The sequence below is a fragment of the Necator americanus genome, chromosome I (assembly GCF_031761385.1).
Source record: "Necator americanus strain Aroian chromosome I, whole genome shotgun sequence".
Lineage (NCBI taxonomy): Eukaryota > Metazoa > Nematoda > Chromadorea > Rhabditida > Ancylostomatidae > Necator > Necator americanus.
Genome location: NC_087371.1, coordinates 8,194,895 through 8,217,305, shown reverse-complemented (window position 1 = coordinate 8,217,305; position 22,411 = coordinate 8,194,895). Strand labels below are relative to the sequence as shown.

Sequence of the window (22,411 nt, the reverse complement as noted above, 5' to 3'; positions counted from 1 at the left end):
GGGTTCTTCGCCAGATCACGTGAACCGGAAGCTACAACTTAAAGGCATCACCCCACGAACCTGGGGTGGTACGGATTTCAGGTGGAGTATTCGTATACGGAGTCGTAGATTATGGGGAGGAGGGTGATTCCGTCCATTTCTTCCTAATTGCCGTAAAAAAACAGCCCGGACGATACGGCTTCGAGCGATCCGGCGCACTATTTTCTACAACGAGTTCGATTGGAGCGCGCCAGCCTTGTGCACGCGCCGGATCTTCCGGACCGTTTTTTACAGCAATTAGTGTTTCGATCCCGAGGACGTAGATGACGGGGGCTGTGGCGTAGAAATCCTTTATTGGTACATGGGCTACGGAAGCAAAGAAAGTATTTGCTGGGTGCTTATATAGGAATTAACATTGACATACTCTCCATTTTTACCATGCTCTCTAAGGATCGTCCATATGATTCGGCTGAATGGAATTTAAGTTTACAAGTTCATATATATAGTTCATATATCGACAATGAATAAGCGTTATTGGCGGAGGAAGGCAGAATGTTGTCAAGTGACTCGGCGAGAAAAGCATGAAAGTTTAGAGGAATGCGAATATGCGATTTGTTGAACTTCTGTAATGGTACAGAAACTCCCACGGCGAAAGGGTGTCAAAGAAGTTTCTTAGAGTGGGAAGGTTTAGAAAAAAGACAACACATACCACGACAAATACATAGAGCAATGAGAAAGATAGCAGTAATTAGAAGTACAATTCTAAAGAGGACAGTATTAAAGAAGAAATCGGGAATTTTACTCAACACATCTATCACCAAATCAGGTAGATCACCCAAGAACGATATATCTTTTGGAGTGTTCCGTATGACGGTCTCCGACTTTGTGTCGCCTTCAAGGAGATTATCGTTGACAAATTGGAGTGTGCCTTTGACTGTGAACCTCACAGTCCCTCCGGGGCAAGACGCGATGCATTCTGTTGAAATTATGGAGGTCGCAAAGTGGAAGACGAGCTTGTTTAGGTGGCCATTGGCTGTGAATAGTGCTACTTGATTTTCCGTCGGACATTCTACATTTGCAATTGTCTGTCCTTCACTGCTTCGACAGTAGGGTGATACCTCGGCGCCTGTGACGCAATCGCAACATCCGATGATGTCGCTGGTTTCTATTTCTCAGGTGGTGTTGGACAGATGAGTTGTGATTTTCATGTTTTCTGCCACAAGATGTAAAGTGGATCCAATGTTTGGTTTGGCGTATACTTGCTTATTGCGTGAGAGGATAATGAAACTCTTTGAAACTAGTGGTAAAGGCGAGGCTTTCATGAGTTCTTCCATGTCGCCAGGGCTGCACAAGCAGGAGGCTTCTCGGAGACCGTGAGTGCATGTACAGGCTTTACTTGCGAAAATGCACTTGAATTGTTCGGCTTGCTGCTTGGTTGAACATTGGAGTTGACCTGCGCTGTGCGTTGCAAGTTGTTCTTTGTGAGCAGGCTTGATTATAGAAATGCCCATATCGGTTTCAATAAACGTCGATGACAAAATCGGTAGTTGTGGGACGATGGTACCGATGAGGCTGAATCTCAGGTTATTCCACGTGATAGTTTGTCCTGGGTAAAGCTGGAGTGTGTTGGTTATTGTGGAGTCTTCTTGGCAAATTGTTACTTCGGCGTTCACTATTGTTTCCCAGCTTGGGCAGTTGAAAACGATATAGATAGTATGGCTAGTCGGTAATGCGTAGATGCGATAGAAGAGACAGCTTGGCTGGCAGAAGAAGCATCCCTCGCAAGTTATACACCCGCAACTCTGGGAACAAAAGGTGTATCTAGGGCTATTGTTTGCTGTGTGTGAGAATTCCTTCAGTTGATCGGAAGGTGAAGTGTTCTCACAGGCGTTTTCTACGCAGCTACCTGCAAGATAGCACCGATGAATGGATTCTGAGACCAATTTATGATCTCTAGTAAAAGAATTCAACATTCTTCTGGCATCGGAACTGGATGTTGTACACTTTGAGTGAAATTACTGCAACAAGTTTGTTGCTGCGATCTTTGATTGCAAGACAAGTTTCCTGTTGCAGAGGTTGTAGTGTGATTACCGTAGCTTCGTTATAAGTGCAGGTTTTGGCATTGTCCGTGATTACATACTTCTTACTTGTGTATGTCTTGAGTAAACTGCTTCGTGTGGTACTGATCTCGAGGCGGAGAGCTTCGATTTCATCGTCATCGAGGTTGTCGAGCTTCGGTTGCTTGGGATCGACGTTGAATTCTTGAGCTGTGAGTGCAGCCGCGCTACAAAGACGATGAAGTTGCTTCTGAAAAGGCCGATGAGGCGTCGTATTCTCGCACTGTCGCGTTTCGACAATTGTTACTTGACGTAGATTTGAACTCGCTTGCAGAGAGAACTTGAACGTGGAGATGAGTGTTGGGCGGTGGAAATAACGCAGAAGGCAATTCGTGCGTGTAGTTCGTGGTCGCCACTTGTTTCGATCCCGAGGACGTAGATGACGGGGGCTGTGGCGTAGAAATCCTTTATTGGTACATGGGCTACGGAAGCAAAGAAAGCATTTGCTGGGTGCTTATATAGGAATTAACATTGACATACTCTCCATTTTTACCATGCTCTCTAAGGATCGTCCATATGATTCGGCTGAATGGAATTTAAGTTTACAAGTTCATATTGACAATGAATAAGCGTTATTGGCGGAGGAAGGCAGAATGTTGTCAAATGACTAGGCGAGAAAAGCATGGAAGTTTAGAGGAATGCGAATATGCGATTTGTTGAACTTCTGTAATGGTACAGAAAATTAGGAAGAAATGGACGGAACCACCCCCTCTCCATAATCTACTATCCCGTATACGAATACTGCACCTGGAATCCTCACCACCTCAGATTCGTGGGGTGATACCTTTAAGTAGCTATCTGGATGCGTGTATCCAATTTTTGGAGAAAAAATCCCGCTAATATTATAAGAGTAACGAACAGAGGAGTAAACATACGGAGGGATACATTAGGGTGGAACGCTACGAATGTTGTCACTTCAATGAAAATGGTTCACGACTTCTCATTCACTTTTTGACAAAACTGCATGGAATTATTGCGCGCTGTTATTGCACAAATAGTCCCGCTTCTTCCGTAAATTGATGACGTCCCACCAATTCAGCGCCGCGGGACCCGACTCACTGCTTTCTGAAATTTCGACACACACACATACATGACAGAATAAGCCTGTTATTACATAGCATCATTATATGCATAGTCAGATCGAAACGACATGAAGCACGGTGCAGTTGCGTAAGCGGGTGCGCTCGAAGCGGCGAGGTGGAGGTGGCCGTTGGAATCGACCACCGCAGTTCGCAGCGATGAGAGGTGCTAGCAAGGGTCCTTCCTTACTCGTAACCGCTATACTCCACGACACCGCTTGGAGCGTACCCGCTTGCGCAACTGCATGTCGTGCTTCATGTCGTTTCGATCCCACTATATATTAGGCGAAGTAAGAAGTTCTGAGCGTTTTCGCTAGATGTCTTTAGTGAGCCATATCTGACGATGTAAACAACCCTTCAGGACATTTTATACGGCGATTTCAAGGTGACATTACGCTTCAAAAAAAGTAGTTCTTTATCAGGTTTGTGTTTGGTGGAGCCAGTTGTATGCTGCAGCGTTCCGAAATGGAGGTAGAAAGAGAAGATTTGATACAACCTTCAGCACCACGACGACTAAGGTGTAAGAAAGGTGGTGAGCGAGCACCAAAAAAAAAACCGTGCTGCTTACGGACCCAATACAGTATCGAATGCAACAGCAAAACGGTGGTTTCAACGATTCCATTCCGGTAATATGGATATCGAAAATGAGGCACGCTTTAGTAGGCCAATTGTCGAAAATCGTCGAAAAAAAAAAACGAAAACAATTGGTAAAATCATGGAAATCGTCAAGTCGCCATATTGGCATGTATTCTATTTCCCATGAACTGAGGATTCGCCAGACAACTGTTTGGAACCATTCGCGTGAGAAGGTGGTTTCAAGAAGAAACTCGAAGTATGGGTCCCACACGGAAAAATGCTCAGGACTTTTTACTTCATCTAACTTATGTACTTGTTTGTTTTATTTATTTACCTTTTATATATCTATGTTATCTTGTTGTATACATTATTTCGTATATATACTCGATGTAGAGTGTTGTGGCGTACGCCAGTCTACGTCCTAAATATGAGTGGGTGGACGCTGCACTTTGTTATAAGGGTGTCTTTTCAAAAACCTTCACCTTGTAGAAATTGGAATTCTGCCACACATTTTCGCGTAACTGTGCACAAGTAGCGCTCCTCTTTGTCCGATTTTGATATTCTGAAATGATTCCCATCCAAGACTTGAATTGGGCACATTCACACGAAGAAATTGAGACAAAATTCGATCCCTACAAGCTAAACTCTTGGGGGCGATCTAACGGCAAAACAAAAGAGGGAACTAGCGGAGGAAGACTTTGCTGAGACTACGCTACCATTATTTATTCACAAATTTTTGTACGAAAAAAGAATAGAGGACTTCAATTTCTGGAAAACGAGGGAAAAAAGCAGCTTCGAGGAACTCGTAGGGGTTTGTGGAGCTTAACTTCACGTCCTTCCAGAGAAAGCAACGCGTCACATCGAGGCAGTACGTTCTACGTGCTTAGTTAGTGCTTAACATTTGCCCTTCTAGAAACTTCTTAAGAGAAACTGACCTGCGTGAAAAGTGCGAGACTTCCGATGAGAAGCTAAAATTGACAGTCCACATCGAACCACATCATACCGTTTCTTCACCAGATGAAGATGCACAACTAGTGTGGTCACAACTTTCTAACGCTCCATAGTGGCGTATAATTAAAGGCATCACCCCACGAATCTGGAGTGGTACGGATTTCCGTTGGAGCATTCGTATACGGGGTCGTAGATTATGGGGAGGAGGGTGATTCCGTCCAGTTCTTCCTAATTGCCGTAAAAAACGGGCCGGAAGATGCGGCTTTGAGCGTTCCGGCGCACTATTTTCTACAAGGAGTTCGATTGGAGCGCGCCAGCCCTGTGCGGCGCCGCATCTTCCGGGCCGTTTTTTTATGGCAATTAGGAAGAAATGGATGGAACCACCCCCCTCTTCGTAATCTACGATCCCGTATACGAATACTCCACCTGAAATCCGCACCACCTCAGATTCGTGGTATGCTGCCTTTAAGACGTAACCAAAGCATTAAAGCTTTTGATTTCCTGCGCTATTGAACTCGAACTCGAATAGTGAACACTTTTGAAAAAAACCTTAAGGTTAGGGTTAGTTCAAAGTTTTCGCGGACGATCAACAAGGCCGTCATGTCTCGATCGATAGTTGGAGGAGCTCCAATATTCCCTTTCTCCTTCTTTTCACCTTGGTTGTACTAAAGAATGTATCGAATCTTCTCTTTTTTTCTTCTTTTTTCTACACGAGTGCTCTTAAAGTATCTGACTCTAATTAGAGTTACTCTCCATTTCACTCGAATTGCGCTTTTTTTTGCTGCGTTCTACCATTTTTGTCAAGGTTGTCTAGTAATACCCCGGTCTTTCACTCAGAACCATACACGTAGGGAGTTCCTCGAAGAAAAATTGTTGTCAACACCAGGTGCTAAGGAAACAAACTCAAGCAGTTGCACTTCCAATGATAATATCATGTTACTTTCTCTGATTCTCCATTATATCAGCTAAAAGTATCGATTGATTCAAATAAAATTTTCCATTAATGTCTTGAGGGCAGTGATAAATACAATAGCATCGGTCCAAACCTACTGCTAAATTTTTCCTTCTTCCTCACATCCTGCAGGGAAGATGAGCCAATATCCGGACCTAAAAAGAAATTTGTCCGATGAAGCAGTGAAAGAAAAGCGAAAGTGAGAGGCAAAACTTAACTAAACAATATCCTCGAAAATTTTCTAAGACAGTAAGTGATAAGAAATAGAAAATAAAAATGCAATAATAATGATAATAGTAATATAGCAAGTAATATAAGTAAATAATAGATTCACATTAGGAAATACTAAAAAAAAATAAGTGTAAGGATGAAAAAAGTTGCTCAAAACTATCTTTCAGAAATTCACACTCACCAGTAATGGAGTAGTAGTTGGACGAATTAATGTGGCATGTAATCCCAGTGATTTCTTCTGGATCCATAGATTCCTAGCTTCATTTATATTCGATGGTTAGGCTGTTTTTTTTCTAAATACCTTCATATCAGTTTTGTAGTGGAACCTTTTCTTCTTGTCAAATTACTTTACATCGAACGCATACCAGCTTCCACTAGCCATTTCTCTTTTCTTGTTTTCTTCGAGCCGCAGCAAAAAAAAAAGACGGGGAAAGGAAATCATACGAAGGTGATCCAGCACCAATATCAACGAACAATAGGCGTTTGGTAAATAAATGCGTATAATTAGTGCCGATGACCGCTGACAGCGCGACCTGTTTCGATGGATCCAGCTGTTTGATCCTGGGAGGGCGAATAGTCGACGACTGGTCCTTTCATTCAGTGCTGAACACCTTCTTCCTGACTGGTGTTCCATGGAGCAGCGGCGGAGAAGTTGTGTTTCGTGTCACGCGGAACCACTTGTTGTGGGAATTTGCTTCTCTTCGGCCCTTCCCTGGGACGGAATCGAGTATTCGAGGCCTGAAACTCGTTCATTTTCCTCCCATGATATACAGTTATTCTATGGAATAACCCTTTTCATATCTGAGCTTCTTCCAAATTCGCCTCCATTATTATTTCTGAACATACCAAAATGTTGGATTCCTAACCAACTAATTATCAGAACGTTATCATAGATAAATAACGCGGCATTATTTATTATTAGATAATTTATTTAGACTTTATTTTACTTTTTTTATTTAGACGACATTATCTCTTTTTTTTTACTTATTTAGACAGCATTATTTATTTAAACTTTATCTTAACTGTTGTTAGTATCATTATCATTATTACTTTATTTACTATTGCTATTATTACTATTATTATTGTTGCTATTATTATTTTATTATTGTTGTCATTTCTATTATTATTATTATTATTATTATTATTATTATTATTATTATTATTATTATTATTATTATTATTATTTGAGTGTTGGTTGTTGATGATTGGTTACTGGCGCTTTTTATTATCACTTATTACTCTTATTATTGATTTACAACAACCAGCTCTCCTTTTTATAAGGCTCTTCGTTCGGAAAAAAAATCATTATTTTTTCCAGGACTCCATTTGATATTCAGTTCCAGATTCGATACAAAAATGAATCCTATTCAATTTGTGAACATTGTCACACTCTTGTACCTTCTTAACGGGACAGTGAAAAGCGAGGTGAATTTGAAAGCTTGCGAGTTGCTTGACATTTAAGTACACAAGAGAATAATTGATTAATTTCACATTGAAAGGAATTTTCATTTGATGCTCAGAAGGAGGAACGACTAGCCAAAGGCATTGTTCATAGAAGTCGACTTTTACCTCAAGCTACACCCGTAAAAAGTGGTAGGAGCAACAAGATTAAAAAAACGAAGAAAAGTAGCTTTTTCTGCGTTGAAAGATAGTATTCGTCAATCATAACTCGCAGCATACGGTTTCAGGGCGCATTTTCAAGAGGTCTTTTTTTTCTTTCTGAAACTACTACAAAATTTTTCGTGCTTTTGTAGATATAAAAAAAGCACAAGCAAGCGGAGATATGATAGACGAATCTATTCGTCTACAGTATGATCGTACATACTCGTTCATACTACAAATCGGTGGGTACAACCACGTCAAGCTCGCGTTCCAATAATCAAGGGAGTAGAGGTTCCGGTAGTAACAACGGACCACACCATAACCACGCTATTAATACACTGCCAATCGAAAGAAAAAATTTTTCATTGAAGAAAATCTACAACGGTGAATAACTTTGGGAAAAAATGCGCTATTTGATATTTCAAAGAAAAATTAGTTAATCTGAGGTTCAGGTCCTGAGCTATCTTTGATCGAATCCGAAGAAATGTGGAGGTAGTACGGGAGGATTTTTTAAGCAAATATTAATAAATAATTTTAGGAAATATTAATAAGGGAATAAATGGGAAACTGTTAGGAAATAATTTAAACACATAACTTAGTAGCAGTTGATGATAATTCTTCCTTATTTTCCATATCATTAAACAAGAGTTCTAGTCCACCGCTCTACACCATGCTCTTTCCCCAATGTCTTTGTACCTGAACAGAATCAAAAGACAATGTTGCGCAGCGTGTACAACGGACAACTGTTCTTGTGGTGGATGTCCAGGTCAACAGAAACAGGTCAAGATTACTTAATGTGAACCATATTCATGTATTGAATCAGTTGTTTAGGTTTTCTGTCCTCAACACTGCCAACCGTTATGCACGAACTCATGCGTGATGAACGTAGTAAGTCCGTGAAGTCAATTGTAAAAAAAAAATCACTTAATCATTTTAATCATCAGAAATCACTAAGTCCCTGTACTCAAATATTTTTTGAAAATCTTTTGGCACAGTTCCAATGCCAGTAAAATCGACTGTACACTAAAATTGAGGAATTGTGGAGGAAGTATAGGAGGGGGTGTTTAAAACGAAGATGAGATTCGAGATTAAGACGTGATTTTTCTTCAAGATTACAAATAATACTAGAAAAAAGGTTTCATAGATTTCTCCCGAAATTACATGAGTGCACCACGAAATTCGCACTTTGTCTTTTTGTTCGCAAATCTCTGCTACAATTTTTCATTATTTCTAACTAATTAATTCTTTCTTCTCAAGAGCAAAAATTCTTCCACAGCCAGGCTCCATTGTGTGCATTCAATTCTGTTGTAATGGGAGAGTAATGGGGCAAAGGGCAGGTAACCGTAAGATTTTTATGCTGCCTTCAAAAAGATGGCGAATTATTTATTTATTATTTAAATTTATTTGTAGAACTTCTTTCATACCACATCTTTTTCTCTTCTTCCCAATTTTCTACTTGCAAGAATTTTGTGATTCTTCAAAAAATAAAGAAACTCAGGTAACCTGTCCGGACCGGTGCCAGCCACATTGCACAAATGCATGCTTAATGAATGTAAGTCCCAATTCTTTCAACCGCTATGCCAAAAACAATCAATAAATCGATTATTCCAGCCACAACCATCACTACCATCAATGCCTCAATGCTCTGCACAGTGTATGCCCCGATGTGAGGCGTCCTGCATCAGTGCTCCTATGGTTCTTTTTTTTTGCTTGTGAAAAGTAATGTTATTTGGAGTAATGCAATAGAAAGGAGTTCTGAATCCACATTGTTCCATAAGTGGTAAAATCCTTTCAAGCTTATAGTCAGCTTTAAACATAGAACAACTGCTTGACATAGCGTCGAAAAAGAAAAAAATAAGTGAATAACCGCCGGGAAATGATCTGACCGGCAGCCAAAAAGTTGATTTGGTCGCAACGATGTCCCTCATCTTATTGCTGTACTATTCCGGAAGGAAAAAATTCGATATTTGTAGTATAATACATAGATAAATATAAAGCAAGTGATTTCTTTCAGATTGCTCAGCCGACATGTGAGCCTCGCTGCATGCCAACGTGCTCACCGCAATGTCTCCAAGTAGTTCGAGTAGGTTTCCTATCATTTTATCCTTTTTAATATGATTTTAATATATCTGACGAATCTGACGTGGTGAGGAAGACCGCATGGGAAGCTAGAGATGGGTTTGTATATTGCGGGATCAGAGGTGGTTCAGCTCATCCCTCCCTAATCATCCTAAGAAACGACGTGGGAAACGCTTTAGTTCCTACGAGGAACGTTAGAACGCTCCTCTATGAATACGTTCTGGTCCTTCCAGCAACATATTCATAGGTTTCACTTGATTAGGGAATCGAAGAGAACTCACTGGCTTTCGACCGCTACGCAGCTGGATGCGGCGCTTGTACAAGTGTGGAGCGTTGCAACTGAAATCGTCGTGAAAAACAAAGTCTTTCACGCCATTTTTTTCACTACGGTTAGGAAGAGATGAGCGGAACCACGCCTGATCCCACAACCTATGAACAACTATAGAGTTTTGCCCATGTTCGACTGTCTTTAAATCTCGGCATGTTGAAACGAAGTTTTAATTGATTTCCTTGAGCTGTAGCCAAGATTGGTATTGATCGTCTTTATTAAACAACGGCTAACGTTTCGGCGTTATCGCCTTTGTCAGAGCCTCATTAGCTAGACTTGTTAACGCAGCACACCACCATCCATACCACGTCAGATTCGAAGGGTGATGCTTTCGAAACATATATCCCTACTTTTGGATTAATTCTCATGATTTCTTCACAACCAGGTACAAACGAAGTGTGTTCAAGCATGTATGCCAATGTGCCAGCCGTCTTGCGTCCAAGCTATGGAAGTTGGTGGAATTTACACGATTATTTTATTCCTAATCACTTAAGGATCTCCCTGCTGCGGGGATCATGGCCCGCTAGTCGTGAGAAACCACTGAAGAAATGAACCAATGCTGAAACGAGTGCATACAGAAAAAGCGAGTAGTGCAGACGATTTGGCGACAGAACTGCGGATCTCACGATAGTGGAATCTTTTAAAATGGTTAGAGGAAGCATGTCAAAAATTTGGACGCGTTGGGATCTCTCAATGAAGAGTTAAGGATGTACTTTACGAATCTGAACGCGATCACGCACAGCTCTTCCTAGTTATTCAGAAAAACGACGTAGGAAGGTTTATCGCACCGGATCCTCATATTAAACACGCAATAGCGTGTCACTATTAAAGACCAGCTGAGACTGTCTGTCCCGCTCGTTGGCAGTCGCGGCGCGTCTGGGACGTCGACGGAGGTCCCTATCTTCGTCGGTGTGCATCACGGCTCAGCCCTCTTCCCGCTGCTCCTCACGGTCGTGGATAATCATAACGGAAAATCTCTAGGAGCTTATATCATGGATACCACTGTACGCTGATGACGTCATGCCGGTTTTCAGGACAAGGAAGAAGTGGAGGAGCAAACTCAAATTTGGCACGATAGGGTGACAGTGTTTGACTTTGACTCAACGCCGAAGAAACTAATTACACGACAACTGGCACGAATGAAATCGGCACCACCAGGACCGCAAGTGCCTTTCGAGGACCGACGACTTCAAATACCTCGCTTCGATACTATCGTCTGACATGAGAGGCTTTGCATTAGCCAGCCACCTATGTGCTCTGTGATAAGATCCCGCATAGCAGTCTCAAATGTAGGTATATAGGAGAGTCTTTCGACCAGTGCTTTATGGTGTCCAGGACTGGTCCACAAGGAGAGAAGTGGACGTCTCGGAATCATGGAAATAAAGATGCTACAAAAACATTAATTGCTTTGACCGCAATCGACAACCATCCGGTCGAGACTAGGCATGACTGTCAAGGTTGTGTAGGAAACGATCGAGGTGAACCTCACCTCCGACGGTACGATCGTTTCCTACACAGCGACAGCTAATACCTCCGTGGGATCGACAAGGACGTGCATGTGTTGGGTAAACCACTGAAAGGGCGGCTGGAAGAGCTCTATTTTGATGCAATTCACGGAAACATACATACATGCGATAATTGGAGCCGGTGCTCCAACCCCCTTCACTTTTGGACGGTTGGTGAAGGGATCTTCATTACCCCATAAACTGGACCCCTTCCATCTAAGGCTGCTCGCAGAGTTCAGAGCGGCGCGGGTGCGCGTTTTGGCGGTTCTGCGGTTTTGGTGGTTATTGAGCGCACTGCCGTGAATAGTCAATAACCACCAAAACTGCAGAACCGCCAAACCGTGCGAAACGCCTGCGTGGCTCTGAACTCTGCGGGCAGCCTAAGAAGTGTTCGGCTCCTCCCTATCGCCCCTATGGAGAAAGGAAGTTAGCTGGTATTCACCTGATCAGGCACATAATCAGACGACATTAGATTACCTATGGGGAGAAATGGAACCAGCATTGAACGAAACAAACTCTGAAGAAGAATCCACGCTGACAATTGTGTAATGGTAGTTTCAGAAACATTTTCCCGATAATTCAAACAAAAATGTGATATAAGTATCAGATGTCATCGTAACTTTTGAAAATTAGCGCTTCAAGTCTTTTTCCGACGACTGCCGATGCAGCAGAGAGGTGGAAGCTCGGGGGTAGCGGTGGGCAACTTATTCGAGCATACGAAAGCGATGTCATAAAAAGAAGTGAGGAGAGGATGAACGAACCAAAATGTTCCTTCAAAAACATAGCCAAAAGCACGTAATCGTAGGAAGAAAAACTGTTCTTTTCAGTCATTCATTGTACTCTATGATAGTATGGAGTTCGCCGATCAAAGACATCACCCCACGAATCTGGGGTGGTGCGGATTTCAAGTGGAAAGTTCCTATATGGGGTCGTAGATTATGGAGAGGAGGGTGATTCTGTCCATTTCTTCCTAATTGCCGTAAAAAACGGTCCGGAAGATGCGGCGCGTGCACAAACTGGTGCTCTCCTCGTATCCACTGTCGCCGTAGCGGAGACTGCCTTGTTTAGCGTATTTCAGCAGATGCGGATAGATATAAAATTCGTTTGTTTGTGCGGTTTTCTGCACTACATTTTTACTTTTTTACTTCTTTCTTTTTACCTCACATTTACCGGAAAGAAAAGAAAAGAGACTGTGTCGTATGTTCAAATAGACAAGAAAAGGGAAGACGACGCGAGACTTGCGGGTTTTGTAATACTTGTGCTCAGAAGCCTCGAATGCATATAGGTGACTGTTTCCAAAAATATCATACTATGAAAAGTTTCAAAATATTAACAATTTATATTATTACTATTTTAAACTATAATTAGCTTGTAATGATGTTTACAAAAAATAAATAGTATTGCAATAACTGCATTTTCTGCTTTATAAAATATGTGACACAGGATTACAATAGTATTTGTAACGAAAAAGTGCTGGAGTTGCTGGTGTTCCATGTGCTTTACTAGACTGAAGTGCGAAGAGCTAATCGTGCAAGATTTACCGTAATTTTTAGATTCAGCAGGTGACAACATGCATGGAACCATGCATGCCTTCGTGTGAAACGTCGTGTATTCAGGCTGTCGCATGCAGCTCGTGCACGAATAACTGCCCATCCGTTTGCGGGTAAGTTCCTGCTTAATTCCACCGGTCTTTCTCCAGTTTTTTTTTCTTGCGAATCTATTTAGGGGCGTCAAATTGTGGTCTTGAATACACTTCGTTTAAAAATCTCACTTTTTTCAATGTTTATTAGGGAAAAAATAGATCATTTTGAGAAACGTGGAAATCTCTCATCAAATTAAAAAAAAGAAAAAATTACGACTATCCTCTTCTTCTATGTTTCGGTTATAGAAAATACTACTTATTTTGTTCTCACCACATATCCAATCAATTATTTGTATTATTAATATTGATGAATGCGCTAAGACAAAAAAAAAAATGAAGGGAAAATGGTTTTTTTTTTACCTTCCATAAAAAGTGCTTCGCTATTCATTTCATTTGAAAAAAAAACGATGGAAAGAGGAGATAGACTGGAAATTTACGTGTTTGTATCTTTTCAAACCCGGTGCAAACCCCGTCAATTGCAGACAGCCTGTTTGTGCGCAAGCTTGCATGCCACGTTGTCTCCCGATGTGTATTCAGGCCGTCCAGGTGAGTACTGCTCTTTTTTTTCTTAAAAGAGCTATATTAATTATTATTATTAATAGCTATATTAAGCTATGCGTAACGTCAAAAAACAGGGAATGTCACTCTCCAAAGTCGGTGTTTTATACTCTTTTTTTTTCTAGAATGATCCCTCATCGTTATATCTGTCCAGTCTTAAATTTGGGTCTCTCATTTAATTTCTGTGATTGTTTCATTGATTCAGGGGTTCCTTATTTTGCTTAAACAACCCTTAATTCAATAAAACAATACTTAGTTTCCATGCAGTGCAGATTCGCAGACTTTTACGGCACTTTAGTCATTAAAGGCATCACCCCACGAATCTGAGGTGGTGCAGATATCAGGTGGAGTATTCTTATACGGGATGGGAGACTACGGAGAGGGAGGTGATTCCGTCCATCTCTTCCTAATTGCCGTAAAAAACGTCCCGGAAGATGCGGAGCCGCACAAGGCTGGCGTGGTCCAGTCGAACTCCTTGTAGAAAAAAAGTGCGCCAGAACGCCCGAAGCCGTATCTTCCGAGCCGTTTTTTTACGGCACTTAGGAAGAAATGGACGGAATCACTCTCCTCCCCATAATCTACCATGCCGTATACGAATATTCCATCTGAAATCCGTACCACCTCAGATTCGTGGAGTGATGCCTTTAAATCTCTATATGGCCTAATGTACCACTTCTAAAACAGTATTGACTGCTGAAATCTTGAAGTAATCAAAAAATACTTCGAAATCCTAACAATGGTCAGTTCTATCGAGAATTTCCTTTCCGCTAAATGAGACGCATTATTTAAGAAAAAAATGTAAGACTTGTGGTCTTATACAACAAGGACGTATGAACATCTACGAAACGTCCATTCCTCCCCACAACTTTTAGATGCAACCTCGCCCGCCTCCACCTCCACCTCCAATGACTCCGTGTACGCCTGGATGTATGCCTTCGTGTTCTCCTCTTTGTGTACAACAAACCTGCCCACCACAATGTCTACCAACATGCAGTCCTTCATGCATGCAGCAGTTCGTCCCTGTCCACATAATGATAAAGCTGTTGTTTAAAGGCAGCAGTGAATCACGAAATTGACGTAGTGTGAGAATCTGATGGGAAGCACACAGTTCGGGGTGTTCATTACAGATGTGAACGTGGCTCGATTCCTTCTACATGCACAGGTTTCCTCACCAATTCATTCATTGGTCTTACTTGAAGACAGTGGCACGGATATCTCATTGATCTTCGACCGCTCGCCCGTGGACGCGGCGCGTGTGCAAGGATGTGCGTTCTAACGTGCCTCGTAGGAACTAAGTCGGTTCCCACGCCCTTTTTAAGATGTTTAGGGGGAATTGAGCGGTGCCACGCTCGTATTCGTAATCAACGGTTTCCAAACTACGTCAATTTCGTGATACGTTCCCTTTGTCATCGAGATTACGTTGACGCGAAGATTTCTAGGTTCGCCTCGCAACTGTCACCGATTCGATCGTGTGCAGCTGAATGCATGCCAACCTGTGAGACCACATGTTTGGCTCAGGTACGTAAACGCTTGCATTTCATTGTCACACATTGAACGATTTCAATCACACTCAACCACTAACCAGGTAACATGCACACCGACATGCATGCCGGCATGTGCGCCGTCATGCGTCGCTCTGCAACCAGCTCCGCCTCCAGCAGCGCCTTTTCCACCACCTGCGATCGCTGCGCCCACATGTGTAGCGCCATGTATGCCATCGTGTAATCCAACGTGCATACAGCAAGTACAAAGTGAGTTCCCAGTCCCTTTCTTTGTTACGCTCTTGCTCTCGGGAATAGGTGTTTGTTTGTTTGTTTGTTTGTTTTCGTATTCTTTGTTGGCATATTGACAAAAAAACTGTGTTGTTAGTTCAACAGTTATTTATTTCAGCACCACAAATTGCTGTTCCATGTGGAAATCCGTGCACATGTCAACCCGGCTACGTACAATGCTCCGAAAATATGTGTTGTATGAAGTAAGTGCTACTAGTGAACTTATCCATAGCCTCTTATTTCTATCGATTTTATCTAGGTACACGAATATGGCTGCTAAGTTCCGAAGGCTAAAAGCAGCTTCGAAACATAACAATCATGCCAAGGTTTGTCTACACTTACTCTGAACTTCGAAAATAACTAGCAACAAAATCTTTAAAAAAAAACTTTACAGATTTCGGACTTCCAAGACAGCCCAAACGATACGAAATCATAATTCTGGAATGAACTATGAACTCGAGCACCAGCTAGAACACGGAATTAGCTCTAATTATCATGCTAATAATAATATTAAGGTTATCATATATCTGAATAAATACTCGTAACCCGTTACATACAACAGTTGCTACAATGAGAGAGAGAATGAGATCCACATACACGTGGATCTCGCTTTGAAATTTGAAAGTATAGGCGGGTCAAAACGGCATGAAGCACGGTGCAGTTACGTACGCGGTTACCATCGTGAACTGCGTCCATCAGCGGTGCTAACAGTGATCCCCGCTCGATCTTAACTGCTACGATCCACCGCATCGCTTCAAGCGCAACTGCTTACGCAATTGCACCGTGTTTCATCGCGTTTTCACTCGACTACAGGCAATGCGATGAACACTAGATAAAATTGAAAGGAATAGTCATCCCTTGATTCTTTTACATCTTTTCAGATCTCTTATTTCCTTTATGTTTGTCGGTTGGGTTGGATGATTTCGAGACGAATTAGATTTCAAGAGGAACTGGATGTCTCGCCTTGATTTGGATTGACATTAAAGGCATCACTCCACGAATCTGAGGTGGTGCGGATTTCAGGTGGAGTATTCGTACACGGCATAGTAGATTATGGGGAGGAGAGTGATTCCGTCCATTTCTTCTTAATTGCCGTAAAAAACGGCTCGGAAGGTACGGCTTCGGGCATTCTGGCGCACTTTTTTTCTACAAGGAGTTCGACTGGAGCACGCCAGCCTTGTGCGGCGCCGCATCTTCCGGGCCGTTTTTTACGGCAATTAGGAAGAATTGGACGGAATCACCCTCCTCTCCATAATCTACTATCCCTTATAAGAATACTCCACCTGAAATCTGCACCACCTCAGATTCGTGAGGTGATGCCTTTAACCCAATCGATGTTGGGGCACACGTGAACAAGCATTTTATCAAATAAGTAGTTATATACGATGAAAAATGGGTCTACCTCGGCATTCCGGCCCACGAGAACAAGGTACAAAATTTGACTGCCAAGCATATGGCATAGAGCTGGTTTCACCCAGCCTAGTACTGTAGCCACTTACTTCTGTTCTAAGCACCTTCAATGGATGTGCAAAGTATATAATACGATTTTTCTCAGAACATGAATGTTGCAAGATAGCACACTACTGTATATTCTTCTACCAACCCACAACACATCTAAGGAAATAGAAAGATTTGAACTATTGCCTCATCTTGGGTATAATTCTGATCTCACGCATTCAAACTACCACTTACCTCATTACCTCAAATCCATTTGGTTGAAATCGATCAAAAGCATAAAGCAAAACGGCACGTATTTGAAAATTGAAGAGGTTTTTTCTACTTCTATTTTCTTCCTTACTTTTCTACTACTTTCTTCTACTCTTATGAGAAATTCTCAATACTTTCAACACAACAAGTAATTAATCTGAAGGACAAGTTAAAAAAAAACAAGAAAAAATTGTAATGAGCGATTCTAGGACATTACTAGTCAATGCAATGAGACTAGAAGGACGACGTTTTTCAAGAGAATGTCGGGAAAAGAAGAAGTTTTCCAATTGCTCTTTTGCCTCACACTAGCTTTGAATTTCATTTCCGATGTTGTTTCCTTGTTCCCCCAATTATTCGTGCTATCTATTAGTTATTGCACTTTTTTTTTGCTTCTTCGACCTAGAAACACGGACATAAACGAACAAACAAAAACAAACTAATACTTAATAATCAGTCAGCCGATCAATTTCAACTGAACTTCATTCTGAAAATCATTAATTTTCAAGACATTTGTTTTTTTTTTTTATTTGAAAACACCCATAGTTGTGCCATAAACAGAAAACAGAAACAAGAAACAGTAGAGCACATCAGAGCACTCCCATGCGAAAGTTGAGTAGACCCTTTGTCTTTCGAGTTCGAATGGAGCGCGCCAGTCGAACTCCTTGTGCGGCGCCGCATCTTCCAGGCCGTTTTTTTTTACGCTAATTAGGAAGAAATGGACAGAATCACCCACCTCTCCATAATCTACCCTCCCCCCCCCAAATACTCACAATTAAATTCCATGCCAATAACAGTTGTGCATGTACGAATTCTAATGTCATCTTCACATCGTATTATTTCATTTTGTTCCAAATTAAACTGTGAACGAATAAAAACGAGTGAAAGTGAAGCCTCGAGTAAAACATCGAAAAATAAAATCACAAAACAGCTATCAAGAAAAAAAAAGAAAACCAAGCATAATCTCTGCCATGACTTCTCAGCAACACAGCTAATTACAACTAGCACATAGCCATCGGTTCCACTCGTATGAGCAGTGAAACAATTTTCAAGCGAAGTAATCCCCCCTGAGCTATTTCTAGCACCTGAACCTTAATTGATGCAAATCGCTACGGATCTATTTGTACGTACGAACAGTCTGAGACAATGCTTCCCTCGGAGCACGTTATTCTGCTGCTGCTAGCATTTCCTGTGGTCGATGCTCTCACTTCGGGATTATCACGTTTAGCTGAGACACCAAAACACTTCTATCAAGTTCGATCCTTGATTGTTTGCAGAAGGAAATGCGAGGATAAGGTTAGTTATTCGAGATTTTTTTTGTACGAAAAATTTTTAAAAAGTAGTAAAACAAACACAACAACATAATCGTAAGAATTTGTTTGACATGCAGGTAAAAATGGAAAACACTCAATTATATAAATTACATCGTAGAGAGCAGAGGTGCAAACAAATGCTATTTCTATCTTCTTTCCTCTGGATGAATAGCCGGAATTATTGGTGACCACTCTCATAGTACCACTCACCGCTTCTAGCATTCTCTAGACCAATAGATATGACGGTGTTGGGATCTCTAGACCAATAAAGCTATGCTCCAACCCCCATCTATTGGTCTAGAGATCCCAACACCATCATTTCGTGATACGGTGCCTTTAAATGTTTCAGTCCGCCGCTGATGATGCTGAACAAAATCTAGGGGAGGGGGAGCGAGGGCGCAACTCAACGACTCAACACTGCTCTGATTTGAACTGTACTTTTGAGAGCAAAAACGCCCAGAGAGCGCAAAAACCGTTCTTAAGTGACAGATGGCTCTCCCATTTCAAGCGATAGTTCATCAATCGACAGGTCATTACAGAAAGTGAATAGTTGAGTGAATCGGAGTCCTAGAACCTAAGCATTAGTCTTAGAGGATCTATACTGGGGTCGCACGGACGGACGCAATAGCGTACGCGGTTTCTCTCGAGGCGCTTCGGTAGAGCGTAACGGCTAGGAGCGTGGTGAACCCTTGCTGGCACCACCCGTCGCTGCAGTTTGCGATGGTCCCACCCCGATTCCAACGGCTGTCTCCACCGCACCGTTTCGAGCGCGTACGCAAATGCACCGCAACAACACTCGTGATTCATGTCGTTTTGATCCGACTGTATAGCATGTAGGTTAAAGATGTTAAGAGAAAGAAGGAAGATAGACCTGGAACTGCTGAAATGTTGAATGCCATCAATCCCCCCTGAAAAAAGGTAGAAAACCAGCAAGATTCGTCAAAGTAAAACAATTATTTAAGAGTATTAATTAAAAGCAGAGGTTCCAACTTATTCTATAGCAAAAACGCTTCCCTTCATCCTAATTATAGCAGTTCTTTAGTGCAGCCCAACAAATTCTCTATGGCAGCAATTTGGTTGCAATCGTTGCGTTCAAGAATGCATTCAAAAAGAAAACATGATTTTTGAAGATGGGCCACAGGGTGAGTTCTTTCGATTCAATCTCCAGAAGAAAAAAAAACAGGAAATGATACATCATCCACTTCAACAAATTATTCCCTATGTTCTTCTCCATGTTTCCGAAAAATCAATGGAACTTAATGGGTTGCCATAAAATAGCGATCTTACGCTCACCTCACTTACTGTGGTTGGTGGTAGTACGAGAGTGACTGACTTAAGCCAAATTTTCTCTCTTAGCTAGAATTAACATTGCTAGAGAAACGCAACGCAGGCACAAATAAAACACTAGAAAGTGAACAAGAAAACAACCTTCAGCAGTTCATATGCACTCAATATAACCATTTACGGCACTGAATAATCGGAATAACCATTTTAACCAACTACGAGAGTAAGTAATCGAATTTCCATAAAGTTCGTGTCCATCACATTCATTGTCGTGGTATAGTCAGGTCAAAACGACATGAAGCTTGGTACAGTACGCACGCAAGCGGTGCGGTGGATCGTGGCGATTGGGATCTGGGAACCCTTTTTAGAACCATTTATCGTGCACATCGCGACGGTCCCATGCCGATCCTAACCGCTAGATACACCGCGCCGTTTCGAGCGCAGTCTCTTACTTAAAGGCATCACCCCACGAATCTGAGGTGGTGCAGATTTCAGGTGGAGTATTCGTATACAGGATGGGAGACTACGGAAAGGGGGGGGGGGGGGGTGGTGATCCGTCCATTTCTTCCTAATTGCTTCATTCGTTTAACAAATAGGTTCGATTGGAGCATTTCTTCCTAATGGCTTCATTCGTTTTGGCGCACCACTTTGTACATGAGGTTCGATTGGAGCATTTCTTCCTAATGGCTTCATTCGTTTTGGCGCACCACTTTGTACATGAGGTTCGATTGGAGCGCGCCAGTCTTGTGCGGCACCGCATCTTCCGGGCCGTTTTTTACGGCAATTAGCAAGAAATGGACGGAATCACCTCCCTCTCCGTAGTTTCCCATCCTGTATACGAATACTCCACCTGAAATCTGCACCACCTCAGATTCGTGGGGTGATGCCTTTAACTGCACCGAGCTAACCCAAGTATAAAAAAATAAAACAACTCTAAGATTTAAGAAAATGAGAGTGATCTATACAAACACGAACAAAGCTAAGCCAACATGTCAATTACGACAACATTACATCCGACATTATTTCTCTGAAATAATGTCTAACACTGCACACTTCATTTCCATCTTCTTTCGATGTCTAATGTCGCTATATCGTTAAATGGTATGTAAATCATTACGTTCTGCATATTAAAAAAAACTATTCAATGTATTCTATTCGTTGAAATCCACTTTTGTTATTTAGCACTCTTCATTTCATACAGTTATTACAGTCGATCAAAACGACATGAAGCACGATACAGTTGCGTATGCGGTTGCGCTCAAAGCGGCGCGGTGGAGATAGCAGTTGGAATAGGGTGGGATCATCGCGAACCGCAGCGATGAACGGTGGTAGCAAGGGCCCCTACTTAATTCTAACCGTTCCTCTCCGTCTCACCGCTTCAACCGCTTACTGAACTGCACCGTGCTTCATGTCGTTTTGACTCTACTATACTTCTTTAACCTTTTCAGATCGTGGCTTAATCCGAGCGGTAGTGGTCTGCTGTGCGCGATTGGTCACCCACTACCAAGTATCAGCAAAAATTTACTTTGATCTTTCCAACGACGTGAAAGAAGATGTAGTTGCTGTTTTGGAGTATCGTAAACTGTCCAGTACCGATGACCTTTACTCTCCTTCATGGATCGTTAGTCAAGTAAGTGAATTTTGTTCATTATAGAGTAACAACAATAAAAAAACGTCCTGCTCTTACTGGACCAAATTAACGAGATAAGCCTCTGCTTTAAAGAAAAGAAGCGCTCCAAACGCGACTAGGCCTTTCTATCTGCCGCACAGTTCCTCGTCGGCTCAATCCTAAGCTGCGAATTCATATTCCCAGAACTTACGCGAGCTCTCAGAGAATTTAATTACGCCACAAGGGACGGGAAACATTTTGTGGACATTTTCTCATTTGAAGGAGAGATTGTAGAATTAATTGGCAAAATCCTCCTAGAACCCTGTGCATTTTTTCTTTATATGATTAATTACCCTGTGGAAAAAATAAGAGTTAGAAGACAATAAGGTGTTGAGAGAACCATCCCAAAAAGTGCTCTAATCGCTAATTAAGCAGATTTCTTGACGTCTGAGCCACTAAACTGAGTTGGTTGATTTAGTTAGTACAAATTAATTAGCATAATTACCTTAGTTGACCAATCCTCACACATTTGTTGAAATGAAAATTTTCTGCATCTAACTACTTTTATTAACACATTGATTTGTATTATGCCGACTGACGTAATTAGTTAATCAACTTAAACTCAAAAAATCTGCGTAAGTTAGCAATTAGAGCACTTTTGTGGTAACCCAGACACTCTCTTTTCGTTACAGTTACAAATATTGCTTACTGAAGCTCCTATTCCAGATAATTCGTGATCGATCCGTGAACATAGCTGACATGGAATGCGGTTTCATCTACCAATTCCGATTGACATTGATCAACAGCAGAATTATCGATCGGCGGACAAGTTCATGGATTTCTAACAGTCAACTTTGTCGTTATGAATTACTCGATTCATTGAAGTAAAGAGAAACAAACTGTTTTGACGACCAGAAACTTGCCCATATAAACAAAAATTAACTTTTTCGAAAATCAAATTAATAGGTAAATACATCTAAACTTTAAAAGTGGTCATCAACATGAAACAACTGTCAACGCTAACAATGCCTTGAGCAACAATTAAACTTCAAGGTAACAACAAATCAGAACTTATTTCTCATGTGAACACGGTAATGCAAAGATGGTGAGCAAATAAAGATCAGAAATCT

The 22,411-nt window shown here is 41.6% G+C and overlaps 4 protein-coding genes across 4 annotated transcripts in view; 2 read left to right on the top strand and 2 right to left on the bottom strand.

The window, feature by feature from the left end:
* The window catches only part of RB195_004866 (uncharacterized protein), a gene marked incomplete at both ends in the record, with an annotated part of 36,703 nt that extends 30,570 nt beyond the window's left edge, over positions 1-6,133 (bottom strand). Inside the window, one exon of the mRNA XM_064182915.1 lies at positions 6,067-6,133. Coding sequence (XP_064034182.1) covers positions 6,067-6,133 — 67 coding nt within the window. The remainder of the gene's footprint in view (positions 1-6,066) is intronic.
* On the bottom strand, positions 1,152-6,729 carry RB195_004865 (uncharacterized protein; the record flags this gene model as incomplete). Its single annotated transcript, XM_064182914.1, has 5 exons — positions 1,152-1,595; positions 2,071-2,263; positions 5,749-5,809; positions 6,497-6,623; positions 6,676-6,729. 5 exons carry the CDS (start codon positions 6,727-6,729, stop codon positions 1,152-1,154), a joined length of 879 nt encoding a protein of 292 aa, XP_064034181.1.
* Positions 6,730-8,171: 1,442 nt separating this feature from the next.
* RB195_004864 (uncharacterized protein) lies at positions 8,172-15,807 on the top strand (the record flags this gene model as incomplete). The annotated part of the gene is made up of 14 exons (XM_064182913.1): positions 8,172-8,267; positions 8,319-8,375; positions 8,986-9,039; positions 9,099-9,182; positions 9,502-9,570; positions 10,280-10,345; positions 12,953-13,062; positions 13,524-13,587; positions 14,472-14,611; positions 15,039-15,117; positions 15,185-15,350; positions 15,490-15,574; positions 15,631-15,697; positions 15,766-15,807. The coding sequence occupies 14 exons, from the start codon at positions 8,172-8,174 to the stop codon at positions 15,805-15,807; spliced, it is 1,179 nt and encodes a 392-aa protein (XP_064034180.1).
* Positions 15,808-18,221: 2,414 nt separating this feature from the next.
* RB195_004863 (uncharacterized protein) lies at positions 18,222-22,169 on the top strand (the record flags this gene model as incomplete). Its single annotated transcript, XM_064182912.1, has 4 exons — positions 18,222-18,371; positions 19,431-19,530; positions 21,121-21,302; positions 22,008-22,169. The coding sequence occupies 4 exons, from the start codon at positions 18,222-18,224 to the stop codon at positions 22,167-22,169; spliced, it is 594 nt and encodes a 197-aa protein (XP_064034179.1).
* Positions 22,170-22,411: the final 242 nt, after the last annotated feature.